Genomic DNA, 21,227 nt, shown 5'->3' on the forward strand with positions numbered 1-21,227 from the left:
TTTTTTTTCTTCCATGTGAATTAAATATACAAGTTGTCTAATAATTAATTGGATCGCTTAAACTAACTGAGTCGTTAGAATATTAGCAACCAGTTTTATTCTAAACACTTGTAAGTAGTTGTAAGTAATTATAATTGAAGTGATGATCAAAGATCGAGGTACGTAGCAAAGTGACTTGTGCTTCAGTATGATCATACGTTCATTAATTTTCTCAAAATGAAGAACTTAGTGAAAATCAGCGACGTACAATAGTACCTTTAAGAGCAAATGAATTTAGACATGCAAATTAGCTACTCAATCTTAATATTCCTCCAAATAGGATTCCGCTGATTAATTTTTTGTAACTGTTAGATTTCACATCGGTTGGGATTTAAAAATGGGTTTTTTTTATATGATGTAGACCAAATATTCACCTCATAAGCTAGTTGGAGTTGAGTTAGTCTCTATGTCCATTTCTTATCATGGCATTAGAGCACATATTCATCCAAATTTCTTCATTTACCCAATATTGGGCCCATATTTTATATTGTTTACGCCTCAATCCAATCCTAAACATACTAAGTGTTAAGTGCCACATCAGTTTGAAATTTAAGAATGTTTCCTTTTATATGGCCTTAAATAATCTTCACCTCATGAGCTAACTTTTTCTTATATCTTATCAGCACCTCCAATGCCACAATTGAAAGCAAGGCATATAGCGGGCTAGTCGCTCCCGTATCAGTGAATGATAAAAGAACGTAACTGAATTTTGCAATTAACTTACTTTGGTAAGGATTTAACTGATATTAGTTTAACTTTTGTGCACTCTAAGTGTGTATAACTTAATTAAATCCTTAATTTTTCTGTTTTGACTTTTATCACTTGTTAGGTAAAAGAAATTTTCCTGGCAAGTCTATATATGATAATCTTAGAGTAAAATGTGACCTCTAGTGGTGCAACAATTGATGTCATAAGCAAAGCCTACGAGTAAGCAATTAGAGAGAGCACTGTCCCTTGAACACCAACCATGAGAAGTCTAAGTAATTAAGCAATAGATGAGTCAACGAGCAATTGATTTATGCAAATTGACATGTATACTACAAACAAAAGTGCCCTGTACTAACTAAAGTAAGTGGTAGATTTAGTAAGGTTCGAACGTCAACGCTGCTGTCGTAAGAAGTACGTTTCAACTAACTAAATTACAAGCTTGAAAAAATCTGTACATGCAATAGATTCACTATCTTGGGAGCGAACGGAAAGATAAAACCTTTACATGAAAGGAAAAATGAAATTAGACAAAGTCCAGTTTCATTGAAACTTGACGCTAGGACAAATTTATGTATCCAAAATTTTTCCTTTTGAAGCCAATACAGAGGAGTCTTCAATGCAGCGATGCAAATGACCTGGATCTCATGCTGAGTATAATGGAATGAAAGTGTGGCACAGGACTGCCCAAATCAAACTCAAACTCAAGAGGCGGTATCCTTGGGAGATCACTGAGTACAGCTATGTCCAAGAGCCTCAGCAAACAAATGAAACGTGGCAGCGCTAATCCATCTAACATGTCAACATTCAAATAAAAAAATAAAAATACAGGGCAACGAGTAAATATTGTACATTACAACAGACAGGCAAACAAGCTTTCAACAATACACCTATGATGTCCATCATAAATAAGCCAATCGAAAACAAATAAACATCCACGAAAGTCGGTGCACAGGCCTATGGGAAAAGAAAGAATCACGTCAGTAAATAGGGTGATCATTCTCAAAATATAGGGCCTCAAGTAAAAATCTTATGTCTTTTGCGATTTTATGCCAGAAGGAGATCCTGAATGTCCATAACCTAATCTACGGGTGGATCATGTTGAATTGGAATCTGGAAAGCTGTTGAGGAATCGTGGATATCACAGGTCCATATCTCTGCAATGAGTTGAAAGAGCATCAACAGAATGATAAACATGTACCAAGATGGTTTATATAAATGCATTCTCAAAAAAAGATATGTTTACAAAAACGGTGTGGGTTACAAGCACTTGAGACTGCCACTATTCGACACAACACCGACTGCTAAAGGACTTCTAGGCACTCTACTAGGGACAATATATGATGCAACAGGGAAGATTAATGGTTAATTGGTTATACCTGAACATTGTCATAAAGTTCAAACAGTGGCACTGCAAGAAGCTTCAGATTTTTTGGGACAGCAAAGTACTCTCTTTCAGATAGATGAACAACAAAGAGCTTCTTACACTCCTGCATGGCCCACGAAAATAATAAAAAAGAATCACTCACCAAAAAAGGAACCAAGGCCCTACTCAAATAATATGATGATTCAACTTTTGACATTCAACCCTTCAATCATGCTTGGGTAAATGTTCGAATATAAGTAGGGACTTGAATTCCTCTGTGTTCTGAAAAATGTTTTCTCCTCCAACACACACCCCCCCCCCCTTTCCCCCCCTCTCTCCTTTAAAAAAAAAAAAAAAAAAGGAGAGATCAGGCGTCTTACGAAAGCTTTAATAAAACTATACCTTGGGTTTTGTTATGTGCGGAGGACAGTATGGATACATTATAGTTTCAAAGTTTGGCCTCCACCAGATGGCCACACACTCACCTACCTGCATTGATAGAAGTGAGATCACAGCATAAGGCATTGACTAATATTATAAGAGAGGAGAAATAGATAAAACACTCGAATGACAATCAACGGCTTGATAAACAGAACCTTATAGGAAGCTTGTCAAGAGATTAATTAAATAGAAATAGCTTGTGTCAGGTAAATAATAAGTTCAACGTATGGCTGTAAACTAAAACTCTCAAGATCAAGAACTATAGAAAGCCCATTACATTATTTGGTGCCAAAGGTAGTGCCCAAAAAGGAAAAAAGAGGAATTGTGTGTGGTGTTTTTTTTTGGGGGGGGGGTTGTGTTGCTGACTTTAGCTTGACTCATTTGACATTAGCTCATAAATAAACAAAATATTCTCCATTAAAACATAGTAACAGCCATGAAAATATAATGTCATCTTTAATCAGATTTGTTAAGGATTTAAAAACAGGATTCTCCAGCACTTAGCCACTTATAGAGGACAATTTTTTCAGACAAAACAGGTCAACAACAACAACAACAACCCAGTGTAATCCCACAATGTGGGGTCTGGGGAGGGTAGAGTGTACGCAGACCTGACTCCTACCATGGTAGGACGGCTGTTTCCGAAAGACCCTCGGCTCAATAAAAAGAGGTCAGATAAGGCCAAGAAATTCAAAGCGATATGAAAATAAAAATAACGAAAGCGACTAGGCCATGATGAAGCAGTTTGCAAAGGGGCAGCAGCTATCACAGATAAAATAAGATAATCAAAGTACAAAATAACAGATAGTAGCAGAAATCAAGCACAAGAACTTATATCACGATAATGTGACTACTAATATGCAAGGATAAACGATACTATCTACTAGCCTTCTATCCTAATCTGAGTCCTCCATACCCTCCTATCTAAGGTCATGTCGTCCGTAGTCAGAACCCGCGCCGTGTCCCGTCTAGTCACCTCTCCCAATACTTCTTCTACCTACCCCTACCCTCTTCCAAAACCACCTATGGCCAACCTTTCACACCTCCGCACCGGGGCATACGTGTCTCTTCTCTTCACATGTCCAAACCATCTCGCTTCTCGCTTCCCATCTTGTCTTCCACCGAGGCCACTCCCACCTTGTCTCGGATAGCCTCATTCCTAATCCCGTCACTCCTAGCGTGCCACACATCCATCTCAACATTCTCATCTCGACAACTTTTCATCTTTTGAACGCGAGATATCTTAATCGGCCAACACTCCGCCCCATACAACATAGCTCGGTCTAACCACCACTTTGTAGAACTTGGCCTTAAGTTGTGGTGGCACCTTCTTATCACATAGCACTCCGGAAGCGAGCCTCCACTTCATCCACCCTACCCCAATACGATGTGTGACATCATCGTCAATCTCCCCACTGTCTTGTATAATAGACCCAAGATACTTGAAACTACTTTTCTTAATGACGACTCGGGTACCTAGCCTCCTTCCAACCTTCGAGGTGCTTCACCGAACTTGCACTCCAAGTACTCGTCTCGTCCTACTCGAGCCGAACCCTTTACACCTGCTAGTCCGTCGCCAACTCTCCGGCTAGCGTTAACTCCGCTACGAGTCTCGTGTGTGACTATGTCATCCGCGAAAAGCATACACCATGGCATCCCCTCACCTTGAATATGCCGCGTCAATTCATCCATCACCAAGGCAACAAAAAACTAAGAGTCGATCCTCGACGCAACCCCATCACAACCGGAAGGTTTCCGAGTCTCCTCCTACCGTCCTTACCTCGGTCTTGTCTCTGTACATGTCCTTGATCACCCTAATGTACGCCATGTACGCACACCTTTAGCCTCCAAGCATCTCCACAGGATTTCCTCGAACTTTGTCGTACGCTTTTTTTCTAGGTCGATGAATGCCACGCGTAAGTCCCTCTTCCTCTACCTATACTGCCCACTAGTCTCCTCAGCCATGATGGCTTCTCGTAGTTAAGAAAGACGTTAACCCAAATCGATTCTCTTAAATAGATACGCCTCTCCTCACCCTCATCTCCACCACCCTTTCCCACACTTTCATAGTATGGCTTAGCAACAGCTCGATACCCTAAGTGCGTCGCAACTCGGGATATCGCCCTTGTTCTTGCATAGTAGGATCATTACACTCGACCTCCATTCTTCGGCATCATCGCCGTCTTAAAGATGGCATTAAACAACCTAGTCGTCCACTCCAAACTTGCCGAGCCCGCAATCTTCCAAAAATTCTCCAGAATCTCGTCGGTGTCCGATCGCTCTTCTCGCGCATCCTACGAACAAGCACCCTTAACCTCCTCAATGTTAATACTCCCGCAATACCCAAAATCGCGACGCCTCCTCGTATGTTCTAAATCTCCCAACACAATGTCCCCGTCTCCCTTCTTCATTCAAGAGTTTCGTGAAAATACGACCGCCATCTCCGTCTAACCCGAGCCTCTTCTACCAATACTTTGCCATGCTCGTCTAACGCACTTCACTTGATCCACATCACGGCCCTCCTCTCCTCGCCTTGGCTAGCCTGGAACAATTTCTTATCCCCGCCTTTTTCCTCTATGAATAGGCGTTCAAAAGCTCGCCGTTTTTGCCATCGAAACCGCCAACTTCACCTCCTTCCTCGCTATCTTATAAAGTTCCCGATTCGTCCACTTCTCTACCTCATCCTCGCTTTCTATCAACTTCGCATACGCTACCTTCTTTACTTCCACCTTTCCTTTTGCACTTCTCCATTCCACCACCAATCCCTTCGACGCCTACCACGACTGCCACGTCGAGACCCCAAAGACTTCCTCAGCTACTACCCTAACGCAACTAGCCATTCTATCCCACATCTCTCGCATCCCCACTACTATCCCAGGCCCCCACAAACTTGCAATTTCTCTCCATCTCCAAGCACTAGTCATGGTCAAACCCCCATAGATCTAGGCCGATCACCCACGACCCTCTTTCTTTGTCATTCTCGATCACAAATCCATCATCAAGAGTTTATGTTTCGGTTGTATGGGTTGTCGCTCGGTGATGACCTTGCGGTCTTTGTACGATCTTTATCATCCTTAGAGTAAAAAGTCTATCGAGTCTTAGCCACCGAACTACGGAAGGTTACCAATTGCTCTCCTTCTTCGTGGAAACTCGAATCGCTATCACCAACCAAAGCTCTCGCGAAATCCAAAAGTGTGACTCGCCCTCCATTCGTCCCCGAAGCCAAAACCTCCACGCACATCATCATAACCCCGAAATAGGCCCGATGTGCCCATTGAAATCACCCCACGAATAGCTTCTCGCAGGGGGTATGCTCTCCCACTAACTCGTCCAAATCCTCCCAAAAGCACCTCTTCGCTCCCTCGCCTAAGCACAACGCGGCCGTCATGATACGCACTAATGATGTTCAAAGTGAGCCCTTCAACGACCATCTTAATCGACATCATCCTATCAGTGACCCTCCTAACCTTTACCACCTGATCCCTCAATTCACAAAACAAGTCAACAACAACGAGACCAATAAAATATTTTTTTATGCCATTTGTGCAGCTGCTAAAACAGACTTCAAAGTAGACCCGTTTTCAGGTGCAAACTTCAAAATTACGTTCACTGTTCAGCGAGCTTTCACAATTATACCATTCAAAAGATGCCCAAAATCATCCTCATTCCATTTCTATCACGTCATAAGATCTACGGTTGAGTAAACAGTCATGCAATGAAGCATGTTAAATACCTTCACCCCACCTACTTTTATTTGTTTGAACAACCGAGAAATTCCCCAAGGCGCAACTGCCGTATGGTTCGAAACTCAGTGGACAATGGCCCCGCCCCTCTACGCTTCTCCACTTAATTACCAGGATTTTTTGCCTGCGGAGAGTTCACACTCATGAGATACGCCTAACCCACACATCATGCTTCTTACCACTAAAAGCCATGGGTGCCCTTCACCCCACCCTTTTTTTCTCCTTTGTCTTCCTCCCACGCAAAAGAAAGACATTACCAAAAGGTCAAACACTCAAAAGTATACCTGCCAATTTGGCTGAAGGCCAGGAGAATTAGCTGCGAGTTTACTAGAGAGTTTCCTTTTCAAACCCTCGATTTCTGCACAAAAACGTAGAAAAAATAAATGCTAGTATCCCGTGTCAAAGCTTAGCAAAAAATTCATGAAATCCAGTGAAAAACAAACAAAGAAAAAGCATACCGTTCTCTCCTGGCTTCAGGCGTCCACCTGGAAGTTTGCAGAATGTGTTACCAATTTGCAGAAGAAGAATATGAGGATGATTGTGTTCTTGTACCTGTGAATTCCAACCACAAGAATTGTACATCATCCTAATTTTACTCGACAGAATCAAACCCTCAAATTACAGAACCAGCTTCTAACTAATCAGCTTGACAATTGTGCCAAAATTTAGTCAATTACTAGGTATAAATCGTCTCTTGTATAAAAAATAAAAAAATAAAAAAATAAAAAAATAAAAACTCTATATAGGTCTAAAGATTCTTTATGGAAAATAATTAAAAAATGAATGTGTCAATAGTATGAACTATCTTTTGAAACAAGTGAAAGAAGAAACAGCCAACAGACGATCTTAAGTGGACGAGTACTCCTCCTTTTACAACTATAGACAGTTCGAAATAAAGTTGAAACTTAAGTTCCTTCAGACCTATTGTTTTTCCTCCCATTAAGAGAGTTTGAGACCCATTGATCGAGTAGTCATAAAACAAAGTTGTAAGGAAGCAGGGATAAAGCTGACTGTTAAGGTGGGTAATAGCTGGGATTTGATTCTGAAAATGGAATATAAAGCTCTAGCTGAATTAGAAAAGGTGAGCACATATGTGGTAAGGTAATGGAAAGTAGTGAGTAGCTTGAGACCCATTAATCATAACTCTATAAACAGAAGTTGCTCCGGAAAATGATCTCCCTTAATGTTAACATAGCTATCAGCATTTCCCTCTTTCAACAATTGCCAGGGGAGACTGGATGCTGGTCTGACCCATTTTTTACCTTTTGACATATGTTAAAAGCTAAATCAGTTTTCTGTTGCACATCTTTTGATCAGAATTCAAAGCTTAATAATCAGGTTGAACTACGACATTTGCGTGTAACAACCTCATGAGATTCTTATTCCAGACATAGAAGTTTCTCTTGTAAGGAAAGAGAGCACTTGTTCTCTCACTTTCTTCTTCTTATAGTTGAGATATTTCTTCTCATCCTGTGAATTTTTTCCCATTACTTGCTTCTTAATGTTTAAATCCAGTTCCACGGCATATTTATTATCTACAAGCACCCTGACCCAGCACTAAATTTGAATAAAATCCAATATTCCCTTAAGTGAACAGATCGACAGCAGTTTTAGAAGTTCTAGGTGCAAATTGTAATCGACCTAAAATTAATTATATAGTGCCCAACTCTTGATCCATCTGAACCCATGAACTGGAACACTACAAGAAATTTTATTTTCTTTTCGTTTTTTCAGATAAGGAACACTATATAGTATTTTTTTGAACTTTTCTGTTAATATAAGCTTTTTCAGTAAATAGCTACAACTGATCAAGAAGCAAGCTATATAAGACATAAAATGCTGCTGGTGACCAGAGATAACTCTCTTCAATTATTCCTGGGATGGGAGGGAGTAGGCCTTGCTTCAAATTTGATAATAGCCAGCTTAATGGACTGTTGATAGCTATACTGACTAAGATAGCTGAAGAACAAAGGTCAGTGTCCACTAACCATTGTCCAATCCACTTAACAATGCAGAAGAACTCCTATTGAGTCATATGATTCTTCTTCTCCCATTAGCTCGTATAAAAACCAGTTTTCCTAAAAAGATCTCTTTTCCCCCAATTGAAGTAAACTGGTTGAGAAAGTTATATTGTTTCACTATTTACTTAACCTCTCTCCTGAAAGAACTTTTACACATACCCCCATATCCTACTTTTTATGATACTTCGTATTTAGGGAGCCAAACATCTTTTTCTTAGACTACCACTTTTTGTACATTGTTTAATTTTCAAATATATAAAGTTGTAATCTAGAGTCTAGACTATCTTTTAGTATAATTTCTAATTATCTAAATTTTTTTTTGAAACTGGTAACTATATTGTATTCCACATGAACAAAACAGTACATAGGTTGTACTGAAACCATATCTACAAAAGTACTCCAATACTCTACTATTCTAATCCTATATTGAATCTAATACATCAATAATGGAAATAGTATCATCTGAGTAAGCCTGATTACACCAAAAACAAAGCAATAAAATACAATTCACTTGACCTTCTGCACTCCATTCTCTATACTCTCAAAACATCTGGAGTTTCTCTCCTTCCATATTGCCCACCATATGCTGGCAGGGACAATTCTCCATCTATTTCTGTTCTTTGCCTGCAATCCTGCTTCTTCCCAACTCTTTAGAGCCTCTGAAACCTTGCTAGGCATGGTCCAGGCTATACCTTTGAGATTTAAAAATATTCTCCAAAGCTGTTGTGTAAACTTACGTGTGTAGAAACAAATGGTTAACTGTCTCTGCTGTTTCTCCACATAGGAAACATCTAGAGCATAAAATTATCCCCCTTTTCATCAAATTATCCTGTGTAAGAACTGCTTCTTTAGCTAAAAGCCACACAAAGCAACTAACTTTATGTGGGATTTTGGATCTCCAAATGTGTTTCCAGGGCCAGTTGGTAATCTGTTGAATTGATTGATTCATCATCCTGTAGGCTGAACTAACTTTGAACACTCCTTTTTTATTCCCCAGCCACCAAAAACATCCTCTCCTACCTGAAGTCCCTTAAATTGTTGCAATATGTTAAGAAAATCAGCCACTCTTTGTATCTCCCAATCATTGATTTGCCTTGAAAGTGAAATTCCATCCTTGAGGTGTCCACAAATCAGCCACAGTCCTTTGATGATCTAAGACAATGTTGTATATATCTGGAAATAGTGTTCCCAGATGACCAGCCTCAAGCCAATTATCCTTCCAGAATCTGGTTTGACCCCATTCACTACTTTGATCTTGGAGTTGCACTTAACTTCATTCCATAAGGCTCTTATGGATCTCCACGAAACTAACCCCATATGGTGTGGTAACCTCCTTTGTCATCCAGCTATCTTCCTCTTCATATTTTGCATTGATAACTTTCCTCCATAAAAGTTGATTTTCATTGGCATACTTCCATAGCCATTTCATTCGAGTGCTTTGCTCTGCATTTTCATATATTTTATTCCCAATCCCCCACTCTTCTTGCCAGTGATCACTACTTTCCACTTCACCAAGTGAAATCCTTTTTTTCTTTATTTCTTGCCACGGGAATTTCCTCCGATGCTATCCAACCTCTTGATAATCCTGCTGGAATTGGGAACAGAGACATCATATATATGTTGGTAGGGCATCAAGGACTCGAGTTGATGAGTGTCACTCTACCCCCCAAGGACAAATATTGGCTCTTCCATGCTAGTTTCCTCTCACATTTTTCAATCATATTGTTCCAAATCTCTCGTTGAATTAGATTTGGCTCCCGGAGGCATTCCCAGATAGATAGTTGGCGAGTACCAACTTCACCACCTAGATTTGCGCCAACAAGTTCATGTTTGGGACTTTATTGATAGGATACAAAAACTCTTCCTCCAATTAATGTGCAGACCGAGATTCCTTCAAATAGACTAGTATCATCCTTAAAAACCTTAGTTGCTCCTCAAACATCACAAAAGATCGGTGTGTCATCGCATATGTGGAGGTGTGTCACCTCCGGACTTTCATTACCCTCTAGCCACCTCAAAACCATTTATCCATCCATTCACCTGTCTTGATCATATTGTTTAGACCTTCCATTGCAATCAAAAATAGGAAAGGTGACAAGAGTCGCCTTGCACTCGAGACCTCTTTGTGCTTTAAAAAAAACCGGGGAACCATTAATCGTAAGCGAGAAACTAGCGGTTGATATGCGAATTTGATCCGTTGGATCCATTTCGTCCAAAACCCATCATCTCCAAAACCTCGGTAAGTACCTCCGATTTACATGATCATATGCTTTTTCAATATCTAACTGCAAAGGATTCCGGAATATAAACCGGAATCTCGTTTCATTAGCTATTAGCACAAAGATCCATAATGCACTTAACGAAGGCCATCTGTCGGGAGTCCACTAGTTTTGCAATGACCCCTTTCATTCTTTCACCAACACTTTGGAAAAGATTTTATAAATACTACCTATCAAACCGATAGCCCGAAGTCCCTTAGTTCCCTTGCACCTTTCTTCTTAGGAATGAGAGTAATGAAAGTTGCATTAAAACTTTTCTCAAAAACTCCTTGCAACGGAAGTTGTGAAAAGTGTTCATTATGTCATGCTTCACTACTTCCCAACATTTGATGAAGAAACCCATGGTGAATCCATGGGGCACAGGGCTTTGTCAAGCGCACACAATTTTAGACATCTCAATACTTCATTTTCTTCAAAATTGCCTTGTAAAGACTCCTTTTCCTCCTCTGATATAGTAGGGCAATTTGTAAAGTTACAGGCTGGCCTCCATTGTGTGGTCTCGGAATACAGCTTTTGATAGTAATCAATTATCTCTTCTTCAATTCTAGCTGGCTCCTCAATTGTTTCTCCCTGAATCATAAGCTGATCAATATTGTTATATCTTCGCTTGAGCATTTGCCATTTTGTGAAAGAACTTAGTGTTCTTGTCCTTCTTTTAACCAGATTGATCTTGATTTACGTCTCCAAGATATTTCTTCATTCTTGCCCAACTCCTCATACTCCATAAGCAAAGTTGCCTTCTTGATTGATTCTCTTCTGTTAGGGCTCTTTCTTCCAGCACTACATCCATTTCAGCCATCTGTCCTAGCAAACTTCTTCTTTTAGAGCCCAAGTTTCCATCCTCACTTCTACTCCAAGTCTTAAGATTAGACTTCAGAGCTTTTAATTTACAAGCAAGTATGTAGTCTGGTTTGCCTGTGAAGTTAAAAGAATCCCACCAACCCTAACTCTATCCACAAAACCCTCGGAACCTAGCCACCAGTTTTCAAATTTAAAATAACTTTTACTCCTATTCCATGAACCACCTTGTAAAGCAACAGGAATATGGTCTGAAACCAGTCTTTGGAGAGGAATCTGTTTCAAATTGTTGAAACTATCATCAAACTCTTTTGAGATTAATATCCTGTCAATTCTAGAAGCTATCTCTAGATTGTCACCTTTGAACCAAGTATAAGTAGCATCCTCAAGCTGTAGGTCAATTAGGTTCATGTCTTCAATGAAATTAGAAAATTCCTTCATCCCCCTGGTTCTTTGAGTACAGTTTTTCTTCTCTGAGATAAACCTAGTGACATTATAATCTCCACAAACAGCCCATGGCCCTTCCATTAAGCCTCTCACAGAACCTAATTCTTCCCATACCAGTCTCCTTTCTTTATAAGAGTTTGGAGCATACACTCCTGTGATATGGCATGAGAAGTTTTGTAATTGTGCTTCAAACTTGCAGGTTAGAGTGTAAGCACCTATTTCAAGAATATCCCCCCTCCATACTCTTTTATCCCACATCAACAGAATCCCCCCTCTTGTTCCACTAGCTTCCAAACAAGCAAAATTAATCCATCTTCCCCCCCAGATTTGTTTCACCAGTTCTGTAATGTCACCCTCAGTTTTAGTTTCCTGGAAACAGATGATATCTGCTCTCCAGTCAAAAACTAAACTGCTCACCAGTCTCCTTTTGTCCCTATTGTTTAATCCCCTAACATTCCATGTTACTAGTTTGAACTGCATTAAGAAACAGGGATGATACTTCTCCCCTTGTACCTATTCCCATTGCTCTTGTATTTAACATCAAAAGAAACAAGACCTTTCAGCTCTTGTGCACCTTTAAACCTTGTTTTTCTGCATTCAGAATCCTGCACCATTATTCTTGCTTGTCTACTGCTGTCAATTTGTAGTAATAGTTCCATAGCCTCTTCCTCGTGCCCCTGGAAATCTACCCCAAAAATTTTGCTGAATTTACTCATATTTTGTTGTACCCATACCGAAGCTTCTTGCTCTTTATCCATGATTGTTTGCTGTTGCTGAATTTGGATAGGCTCTGCCTCCTCAACTTCCCAGTTTTCAATAGCATTGAAAGGATTCAGATCTGCTATCTCAGATAAGTCCTCTGCCACCCTCTTTCCACCACTTTCCCCAGCCACCATCTGCCAATCATCTTTTTCCACCACTTTTGAAGTTTCCCCAATCACCTCCCTAGACAAGTTCATCACCACTTCTGCAAAAGTGTTCACTTCCTTTGCAGTTTGTGTGCATGCATGCTTTTCTTTTTGTTTTGAGAGCTCAGCCATGGTCATGCAGTGCCAATTGTTGTTGTACGATGTTGAGAGCAAGTAATAATCACAAGTTAAGTCATTAAAGATAACTTGTCCGGCAAAGTCAGGCCCATTTATCACTTTCAGAGGTTTACCCGGCCTAATTATCTAAATTTTATTTCAATAAGATTAAGAATTGGTGTTTGAATTGACACATAAAATTAGAAGGTTTGGTCCTCATGCTCTAAACCCCTTCATTCTTCTCTAAACGAAGGGAGTAACATTTATGAGATCCAAATGAAATATTTTTTAGATGATTGGAAGATGGCAAATGAAACTAGAGAGAGAGATATGTACTGAAATCAGTCTACTTCCTTTAGCATGGCTATCCATATAAAGAGGCCAAGAGAACTTGAAGATCTGGAAAGCTACTATCCAGATCACGAGTTCTTATGACTAGTAGTTGTTCTGATATGAATGAAAGTAACTAGTCATGGATAAATACATGTGAAGATTTCTCCTATAACACAGGAAACTGATCTGAAAACACATGATCTCTTGCAGAAAGGAGCTACAAAAATGGCAGCTAACGGAAATTTAGAAATATAATGAAACAGAGTGGAACTTTAGTTCCCATTCAGACTCTTGTTTTCTTAGTCAAAGAAAATCTTAGACAGATAACGGAAGGGTCATATACTTCCAGCAGAAATATTTGCTTAGACATAAATCTCAAAAATCTTATGCATACAAAGCTCTGCAAGAGTATTGAGAATGCTGAACGTTTCCTTTTTCCAAAAGTAATGACAAGTTGACAACCATATATATTCTCAAAAAAAAAAAAAAATATTTAGGCTAAACAAGGAATAAAAATTTCAACAATATCAACTGAACCAAAATCACAATTACTGCATCAGAGCGAATAAATGAATCAAGCACATGGTGGAGCTCATTTATTGCAGCTTAACGCTAGCTAATCAGTTTGTGGCAACTAAATGTGACAAAACAAACTATAAATAGAAACAATATAAGGCAAAAATTGAAAAAGATAAGCATGTGTTGCTATCAACCAGAAAATGATCATTTTTCTTAGATGGAAAATAGGAACATAATATAAGTCCATATAAAGGACGCAAAAGCATACCAGGAGAATTCCTTCGACACTAGTTCTCATGCCCTCCTTCATATAGCTGCAAACCACATCATAAACAACTGATGCAAAATGGAATTTGAGAAGAAAAGTAGCTAAAAACTAAGCTAAAGCTAAAAGATGATTTTCATTGATAATTCTCTAAAATGGTTCCACCAACTGAATATATGCTAAGGAACCCTAGCTAGCTAATGGGTCTAAAAGAAACTACTACAATAGGAATTGGGGTAAATGCATAATTTAAAGAACTAAACTTAAGGTTCTGAATGTAAGTAATGAAACTTGTGTCCTCCTTCCAAAGATCAAGTTCCTAACAGCTGTGTACTGCACCAAATGCACTCAGTACAACCACCCAAGCATTAGCTCATCTCTCATACTGTAATATAGTTCCCAAATTCATATGGCATTATTACAACAGGTTGTTAAATTCCAGTCAAGAAGAGACCGTGTCAAATTAGGCATTGGGCCTGACTCACACACCTGAACTATCAGGTGAGTTTTCTACCTGAACTGTTACCTTTTTGTGAGTTTTCTACCTGAACTATCACAAATTATTTATTAAAACACACCTCAACTATTAGTTGTTCACTATTCCTACCTCAACTATTCAGGTAGGAAACTCACGAAAAAAACGATAGTTCAGGTGTGTTTTTGATCATTAACTCTTTTATTTTAGCTGCTTAAGGATAATAACCGAAATACTATAAGTGGCCAGTGTAATCCAGTTTCATAAGAGTTTTACCTAGGGTTTAACGAATTTTAATAATTACCTGGAATAATCTAACAGAATTTCAACTAAAAAAAAAAAAAACGTATATATAGAAGAAATTATACTTGACTTTCATACGAGCAAGGCGATCAGCTACAGAGGTGTCTTTCTCCATTTTAGGCTCCTTAGTACCAAATGTATAGCTTGACAGTGGGTATGTGTTCACAACTGATGACGTCACCATTTTCCTTCCTCTTTTCTCTGATCAGACAACTAAACCGTCATTTGTTGAATATTTGTATTTTTCACATCTTCGTTTTCCCCCTATTGCTGTTGATGGGATGCTTCTGGACTAATTACGGGCCGGGCCTGCTTTTATTGGATCTGTCCAACGGGCCTTCCCTCGGTCCATTTTAATTTCTGGTCGATCGGATTTGATTCGTTTAAAAAGGGCAAAAGGCCAAATATACCCCTGTACTATCGGAAAAGGCCAAATATGCTTCTCGTTACACTTTCGGTTCAAATAAGTTTATTTTTTAAAGGGGCGTGGCATTTTTTAATTAAAAAATAAGCTAAATGATTTTTAATAAAAAATTTGTTAGCGAAATGAGTATATTTACACCATTTGTATAACTGCGGCGTATATTTACACATTTTCCCTTTGAGCTTTTTCCCATGAAATTATATAGGAAGTTCTTATATTTAGGGTTTTAAAATCGATTAAGATTCTACCTTGTATAAATTAGTTTCTTAGTTGAATTGTGTAACATAACTATATACGAAGTAAGGAAAAAAGTTTTCTTTTCGTCTTTCTTCGTTTGGTAGTTTAGTAATTCTTTGACCACAACTTGAGTTCTAAATAAATGACACATCTACGATGCAAATTAACATGTTTTAAGTCTCTCTAACCTAATAATTTTGCATTATATATTCTTTGTTTGTTTTGATGGACAGTATAATGTATTGGTACGTAGAAATACATTGAATTTATTAATCTGATACATTTTATTATCTTTTACATGCCATTATTTTTTAGTAACATTTAAGTTTTCTCTCGGAAACACATTAATTATGCACATGATAGAATTACTTCACCTTAACAATTTAAAAAAAAAAAATTATACTCACTAATATAAAGTATATGAGCAGAGAGCATAAATCTTTTATGAAATGTCGTCCGTCTTATTTTTTTATCCTTTCAAAATAATTTTCATAAAGAACAATATTATCATTTGAGTTTCTTAGGAGCTTTAAATCAATTAAATTTTTTACGTTAAATCCTTCTTATTTAAACTATGTAGAACATTCTAATATTAAATATCTTGTATAAATCCTTTCCTATTTAAATTATGTAACATAAATATTATATAAAAGACAAATAATTACCAAAATGGGAACAACTCATAGAAAATAAGTATGAATGTAGTTATCATTTATTGTAGAACTGAATAATTCTTTGTATAGATTATAACCAATTAACTATATATAATTTAATTATCTTAAAAAAATAAAAACTAGGAAAAAACTAAGTAGGAAATTATAACTAGAGTCGTTCCTACGATTTTTCTTATACCTAAAAATAGAGAAAGTAGGTAGGAAACTATTACTAAAATCGATAAATGTTAAATTTTGTTTTTCTTAATCATAGATTTAGAACCGGTCATATAATTAAAACCAATGAATTACACATAATCTAATTACCTTAGGGAAAAGAAGAAAAAAAAGGGACCTGCCTTTTTTTGTCAAAAAATCATGTTTGAGTTCTCTAGGTATACGATAGCGTGTTCTTTACAATCACTCCTTTTGTTAACTTTATGGAAAAAAATGTATATGTGCATTCTAATAAATACTATTATTAGATGCAAATTATTTCACAACAATAGTATAAACTCAGTGTAATCCCACAGGTGGAGTCTGGGGAGGATATTGTATACGCAGATCTTACCATTATTTTGAAAAGGTAGAGAGGTTGTTCCTGGTAGACCCTCGGCTCGAAGAACGATGAAAAAAAGACAATAACAAGAAGTAGAAACAACAACATGATAATAAGATAACAAATGCTAAAGAAACATTAGGTAGTAATGCAAATTATTTCAACATCCACAATTATTATAGTCTTTAATTCAATATCAAATTCTAAAATAATTTCGAAATGACACTTAATAATTACAGTTAGGTATACATATTTTGATAATGTTTATATGCTTCGTTCGAAACATACTTTCAGGATATGAAATGCATTGGAAGTAGCTTTTGAAATCGTTAGGATATAATCGGAAGCAAACTACAATGAAAAGAAAATTCAAAAAAAAAAAAAAAAAAAAAAGGGGCGGGGGGGGGGGGGGGGGGGGGGCGGGGGAATTAAGGACAACGAGATAAGAGCAGAATTTATCCTTTACATATATTATAATTGAAATTGCAATAAAAAATTTATCTTATATGCAATCAATAATTAGAAATTTAACCCTTTGAAAATATATTTGTTGTAAAATAGAATTTGACATATTCTTAATCGGTATAAACCAACAAAACTCGCCATTTAATGTAACAACAAAATATATTGATATGAGAATTTTCAACTGAATAGGAACACAAGATGCCAATGAATTTTAAACTGTTGGGATCGGAATAATCAGGGCGTCACATGGAAGCCAATAATTTGCAAACCATGAACGACGATAAATCAGACAACAACGAAAATATACTAAAAGGCATAATATTATAATATGATTTGATCAAGTGACCTACATATTGGATAAACTAATATACAAAAAAAAAAAAAAAATTAAAACTATGAGAGAATAATCTCCCCCTAAACGAAACTCACTACATTGTGGATGTTTTTCTGTGTGTTGTGAATGAGAAGAAAAGCCCTTTTATTTGTAGAAGTCTAAAACTTCTCCTCCAAGAAAAGAGATAAATATGGTAGAGTCCTTTTCCACGAAGAAGACCTTTTCTACCAAGAAATCTTTTTTGAAGTGAAGCACAATTATGGTAAAATTCAAATGATATAGAAAATTTAGGGCAAACCCTAACAAATCTCCCCTTGGCCTGAATTTTCTGGCAAAATATTCTTGATTCTCCATCTTCGTATAATCTTCATCACTGCTGCTTGCCATGGTTAAAAGTAACGTTAAAAATATTATGGGTTAAAATTTGGTTTAAAAATATTTTTGCTTTATTTTTAAAGATGCAACAGCAGGGATGTTGAAAATATGGTTGAAAATTCATCTCCACATGTAGTACTCCGGACAAATATTCATTATCGTGAAATTGGTGTTGCAGATTGATTTGAACACGCCTTGAACTAGTCTTCAACCCGCTAAATGATAGCAGATAAACAGAGATAAATAGTCATTCAGATATTATTAGTTGATTAAGGATTGAATTAGCTATTAATGAGCTGTCAAAGTTAGTTAACAATTAGTTAACAATTGGGCGGGAAAGTTAGTTAAGCTGGTATTTGATAACTGACTTTGGGATTCAACTCAATCACTTGTAATTCCTATAAATCATTGTATTGGTTACATTTGAGATCACCAGTATACAGAATTTACTTTTGTCTACACTCATATTCTCTCAATTACATTTCCTATCTTCCATATAACTCGATTATCTTCTTGAATTGTTCTGTCAATTCCCGAACTAATCTCAGAATCCTCAAGCTCCTGCAATTCAGGTATAATTGGTATCAAAGTTGTACGTTCCTTGGCAACAATGGTGAAAGGCACTAGGGCAAACAATGATCTTTGGTAGTGAAGGTTCTTCAATTGAAATTAGGGAAATTCATGATCTAATGTAGAAACTAGTTGCAGAAGTTGGGCAACTGAATGGTGAAGTATCTAGTTTGAAGGGATTATATCAAGTGGTTTTGAAATTGAAGGATCAAGTTGAAGGGGGTCATAGGGTTGAGAATCCAATTGAGGTCAAGAATACTCCTATGGAAGAAGGTTCCACTGGGAAACAAAAAGAAATGAATGCAGTTCATCGTAACAACTACCTGCATGGGAAAACTAGGTACTCTAAACTACATTTTCCTAAATTATCAGGTGAAGATCTGAGTTCATGGTTATTCAAAGTGGATCAGTTTTTCACTTTGGATGAAGTTCCAATGGATCAAAGAGTGGGAATTGCAACAATACACCTTGAAGGTGAAGCAATTCAATGGCATTTGTCATTTATGAAATACAGGAAATACTGACAGCCTCCATCTTGGATTGAGTATGTGATGGCTTTGGTGGAAAGATTTGGAGCAGATTATGATGACCCTATGGAAGAAATCAAGAAGGTGAAGCAGACTGGAAATGTGAAAGATTATCAAGCTATTTTTGAGAGAAATCTAACTAAGGTGAATCTGTCTCAAGAAAATGCAATAAGTTGTTTCTTGGGAGGGTTGAAGCCTGAACTTAATCTAGTTGTGAAGATCAACAATCCTATGACGTTATCTCAAGTCTAGAGGACAGCTAGAATGCAAGAAGATTTTCAGTTAGCACGGGCTAAAGCTGCTGTAGCTGCTGCTAGGCAGTATACTAGACCTATGGATCAGAAGTTCCAAAATAAACCCATTTTGCCAACTCCTAATCAAGGGGGTGCTGCAAACCACAGGGGTGTTAATAGAAGAACTTTGAGTTTGGAGGAAATGAATGAGAAGAGATCCAAAGGATTGTGTTACTTCTACAATGAGAAGTATGCACCAGGACACAAATGCAAACACTTGAAACAGTTGTATCTGTTAGAGTTTGAGGGTTCTGATGAAGTTCAGATGCAAGAAGAATGGTTGGAATTGGAGGATCAACAGTTAGAGTTGCCTAAACCTTTGGAGGAAATGGATATTTTTGTACATGCATTGAATGGATCTTTGGGGTACAAAACTCTAAGAGTCACTAGTTATCATTCAAGGAAACCACTGAACATCTTAGTTGACACTCACAACTTCATAGACCCTAAATTAGTGAAGAATTTGGGTTGTCCTTGTTGACACCTAATTTTGGCTCGACGTGCTTAAAATTAACGTTTTGGGGGCCCTAATTCGTTAAAGAGCACGGAATAGCATTTTTACACATTTTTGCATTTTTCGACAATTTATCGATAATTATCCTTATTTTAGGAATTTTATCAATTTATTGTCATTTTTAAGAATCATTATTTTTGCACATGTAAAGCATAATACTACCATTTTGTGCATTTAATAATTTTTTCTTTATTTTATAGTAAAGACATTTTTATATCTTATACATTAATATTTATATTTTTATACTTACATTATTATTTATACATATATTAGTTAACTATATTTTAGTATAGTCCGTCAGTGCAGAGAAAATCGGAGCAATTAATTTTTAAACGCGGAACAAAATTCGATCAAGTCAAGGTCTCGTCACCTTTTAAAAAGTTGACATTTGAGGTGATGGGTTGGGTTCGTAATCGATTGGTTAATGTATCTTTACACATTAATTAAAAGAGATAAAGGGGACAAGAGGGTGCATTCTTTTATTCTTTGGACAAAATAAGGGGCCATTTTGTATTATAAAGGAAAAGGGAGGGGTTAATTTCATTTCTCATCTTTTTCACACACAACAAAACTAATTTTCAGATTTTTTATCCTTCAAAACCTAACCATTTTCTCCCTCTCCTCACTTTTCTCTCAACCCGCCGCCGACCACCACCCTCACCGCCGGCGGCGGTGAACTTCACCTCCACCACCAGCCGCGAAGCCGCACTACCCCACAACTTCATCTTCCTCGTCCCCCCAACCACACCACCACCACGACACCTCCACTGCCCCATCACGTCTCCACCATCACTACCAACCAACAACACCACCAACGCCGGCTAACTTCACCCCACGAACCACCACTACCACAGCTACCACCACGCTGCCCTTCCCCGCCACTTCGCTGCCCCTCCAGCCCCTTTTCCTCCTCACGCTGTCACCACAGCAACCACACCGCCTTCCTCTACTCCCCCCGTCACAACCCCCTCCACGCCGGAGCAGCCAGCAACCAAACACCACCACGCCGTGTGTGTGTGTTTTTTGTATTTTTTTTTTCTTTTCAGATCTGGCCGGAGTCGTTGTGCTCTGACTACTGGGTTTTTTCCGACGTCTACCATGGTTGTCTTCAATAGCTCCGTTCCTAGCTTATTTTGGTTTCAAGTGTCCAGTTGTGCTTGTCTCTGTTTGCGTGGCCATTGATGTTTATTTTGTGGTTGTTTTCATATCTTGACTGTTGTGGTTGTTTTGGTTTATGATTTTGGCTGGAAAACGCTGTCTCCCTTTGCCCTCTATTGTTTCTCGCTACTGCCTTGCCCGGAGTTTTGACGGAGATTGTTCTCTAATAACCATGGCTGCCCTATTTTTGCCTACTATTGCTCCCACTGCCATGTTACATTAAACCATTTCTATGTTCATAATTGTCTTTTAAATTTTTTTTAGTTGCCTTAATTGTTTCGTAGAATCTCTAGCGCTGTCTTTGCGTTTGTTTGGTATTTTACGAGTTCGTTGTTTTATTTAGTTATTCTTTGTTGTTG

At 37.8% G+C, this 21,227-nt stretch overlaps 1 protein-coding gene across 1 annotated transcript; it reads right to left on the reverse strand.

Moving 5' to 3' along the window:
- Positions 1–1,519: 1,519 nt before the first annotated feature.
- On the reverse strand, positions 1,520–15,050 carry LOC132056574 (pre-mRNA cleavage factor Im 25 kDa subunit 2-like). The gene is made up of 7 exons (XM_059448843.1): positions 14,825–15,050; positions 13,985–14,030; positions 6,753–6,846; positions 6,579–6,652; positions 2,513–2,599; positions 2,124–2,234; positions 1,520–1,901 (listed from the first exon to the last, which is right to left on the reverse strand). The coding sequence occupies exons 1-7, from the start codon at positions 14,941–14,943 to the stop codon at positions 1,830–1,832; spliced, it is 603 nt and encodes a 200-aa protein (XP_059304826.1). The 5' UTR covers positions 14,944–15,050; the 3' UTR covers positions 1,520–1,829.
- Between the last annotated feature and the right edge of the window lie 6,177 nt (positions 15,051–21,227).

This window comes from Lycium ferocissimum, chromosome 5, assembly GCF_029784015.1.
Source record: "Lycium ferocissimum isolate CSIRO_LF1 chromosome 5, AGI_CSIRO_Lferr_CH_V1, whole genome shotgun sequence".
Lineage (NCBI taxonomy): Eukaryota > Viridiplantae > Streptophyta > Magnoliopsida > Solanales > Solanaceae > Lycium > Lycium ferocissimum.

What these genes read in the sequence shown, in the direction of transcription:
- LOC132056574 (XM_059448843.1), bottom strand. Translation starts at nt 14,943, where the DNA reads ATGGTGACGTCATCAGTTGTGAACACATACCCACTGTCAAGCTATACA. An exon ending in CCTGAAGCCAGGAGAGAACG is followed by an intron (nt 6,653 to 6,752) that starts GTATGCTTTTTC and finishes GTTTTTGTGCAG; the next exon opens with AAATCGAGGGTTTGAAAAGG. An exon ending in AACTTTATGACAATGTTCAG is followed by an intron (nt 1,902 to 2,123) that starts GTATAACCAATT and finishes AACTCATTGCAG; the next exon opens with AGATATGGACCTGTGATATC.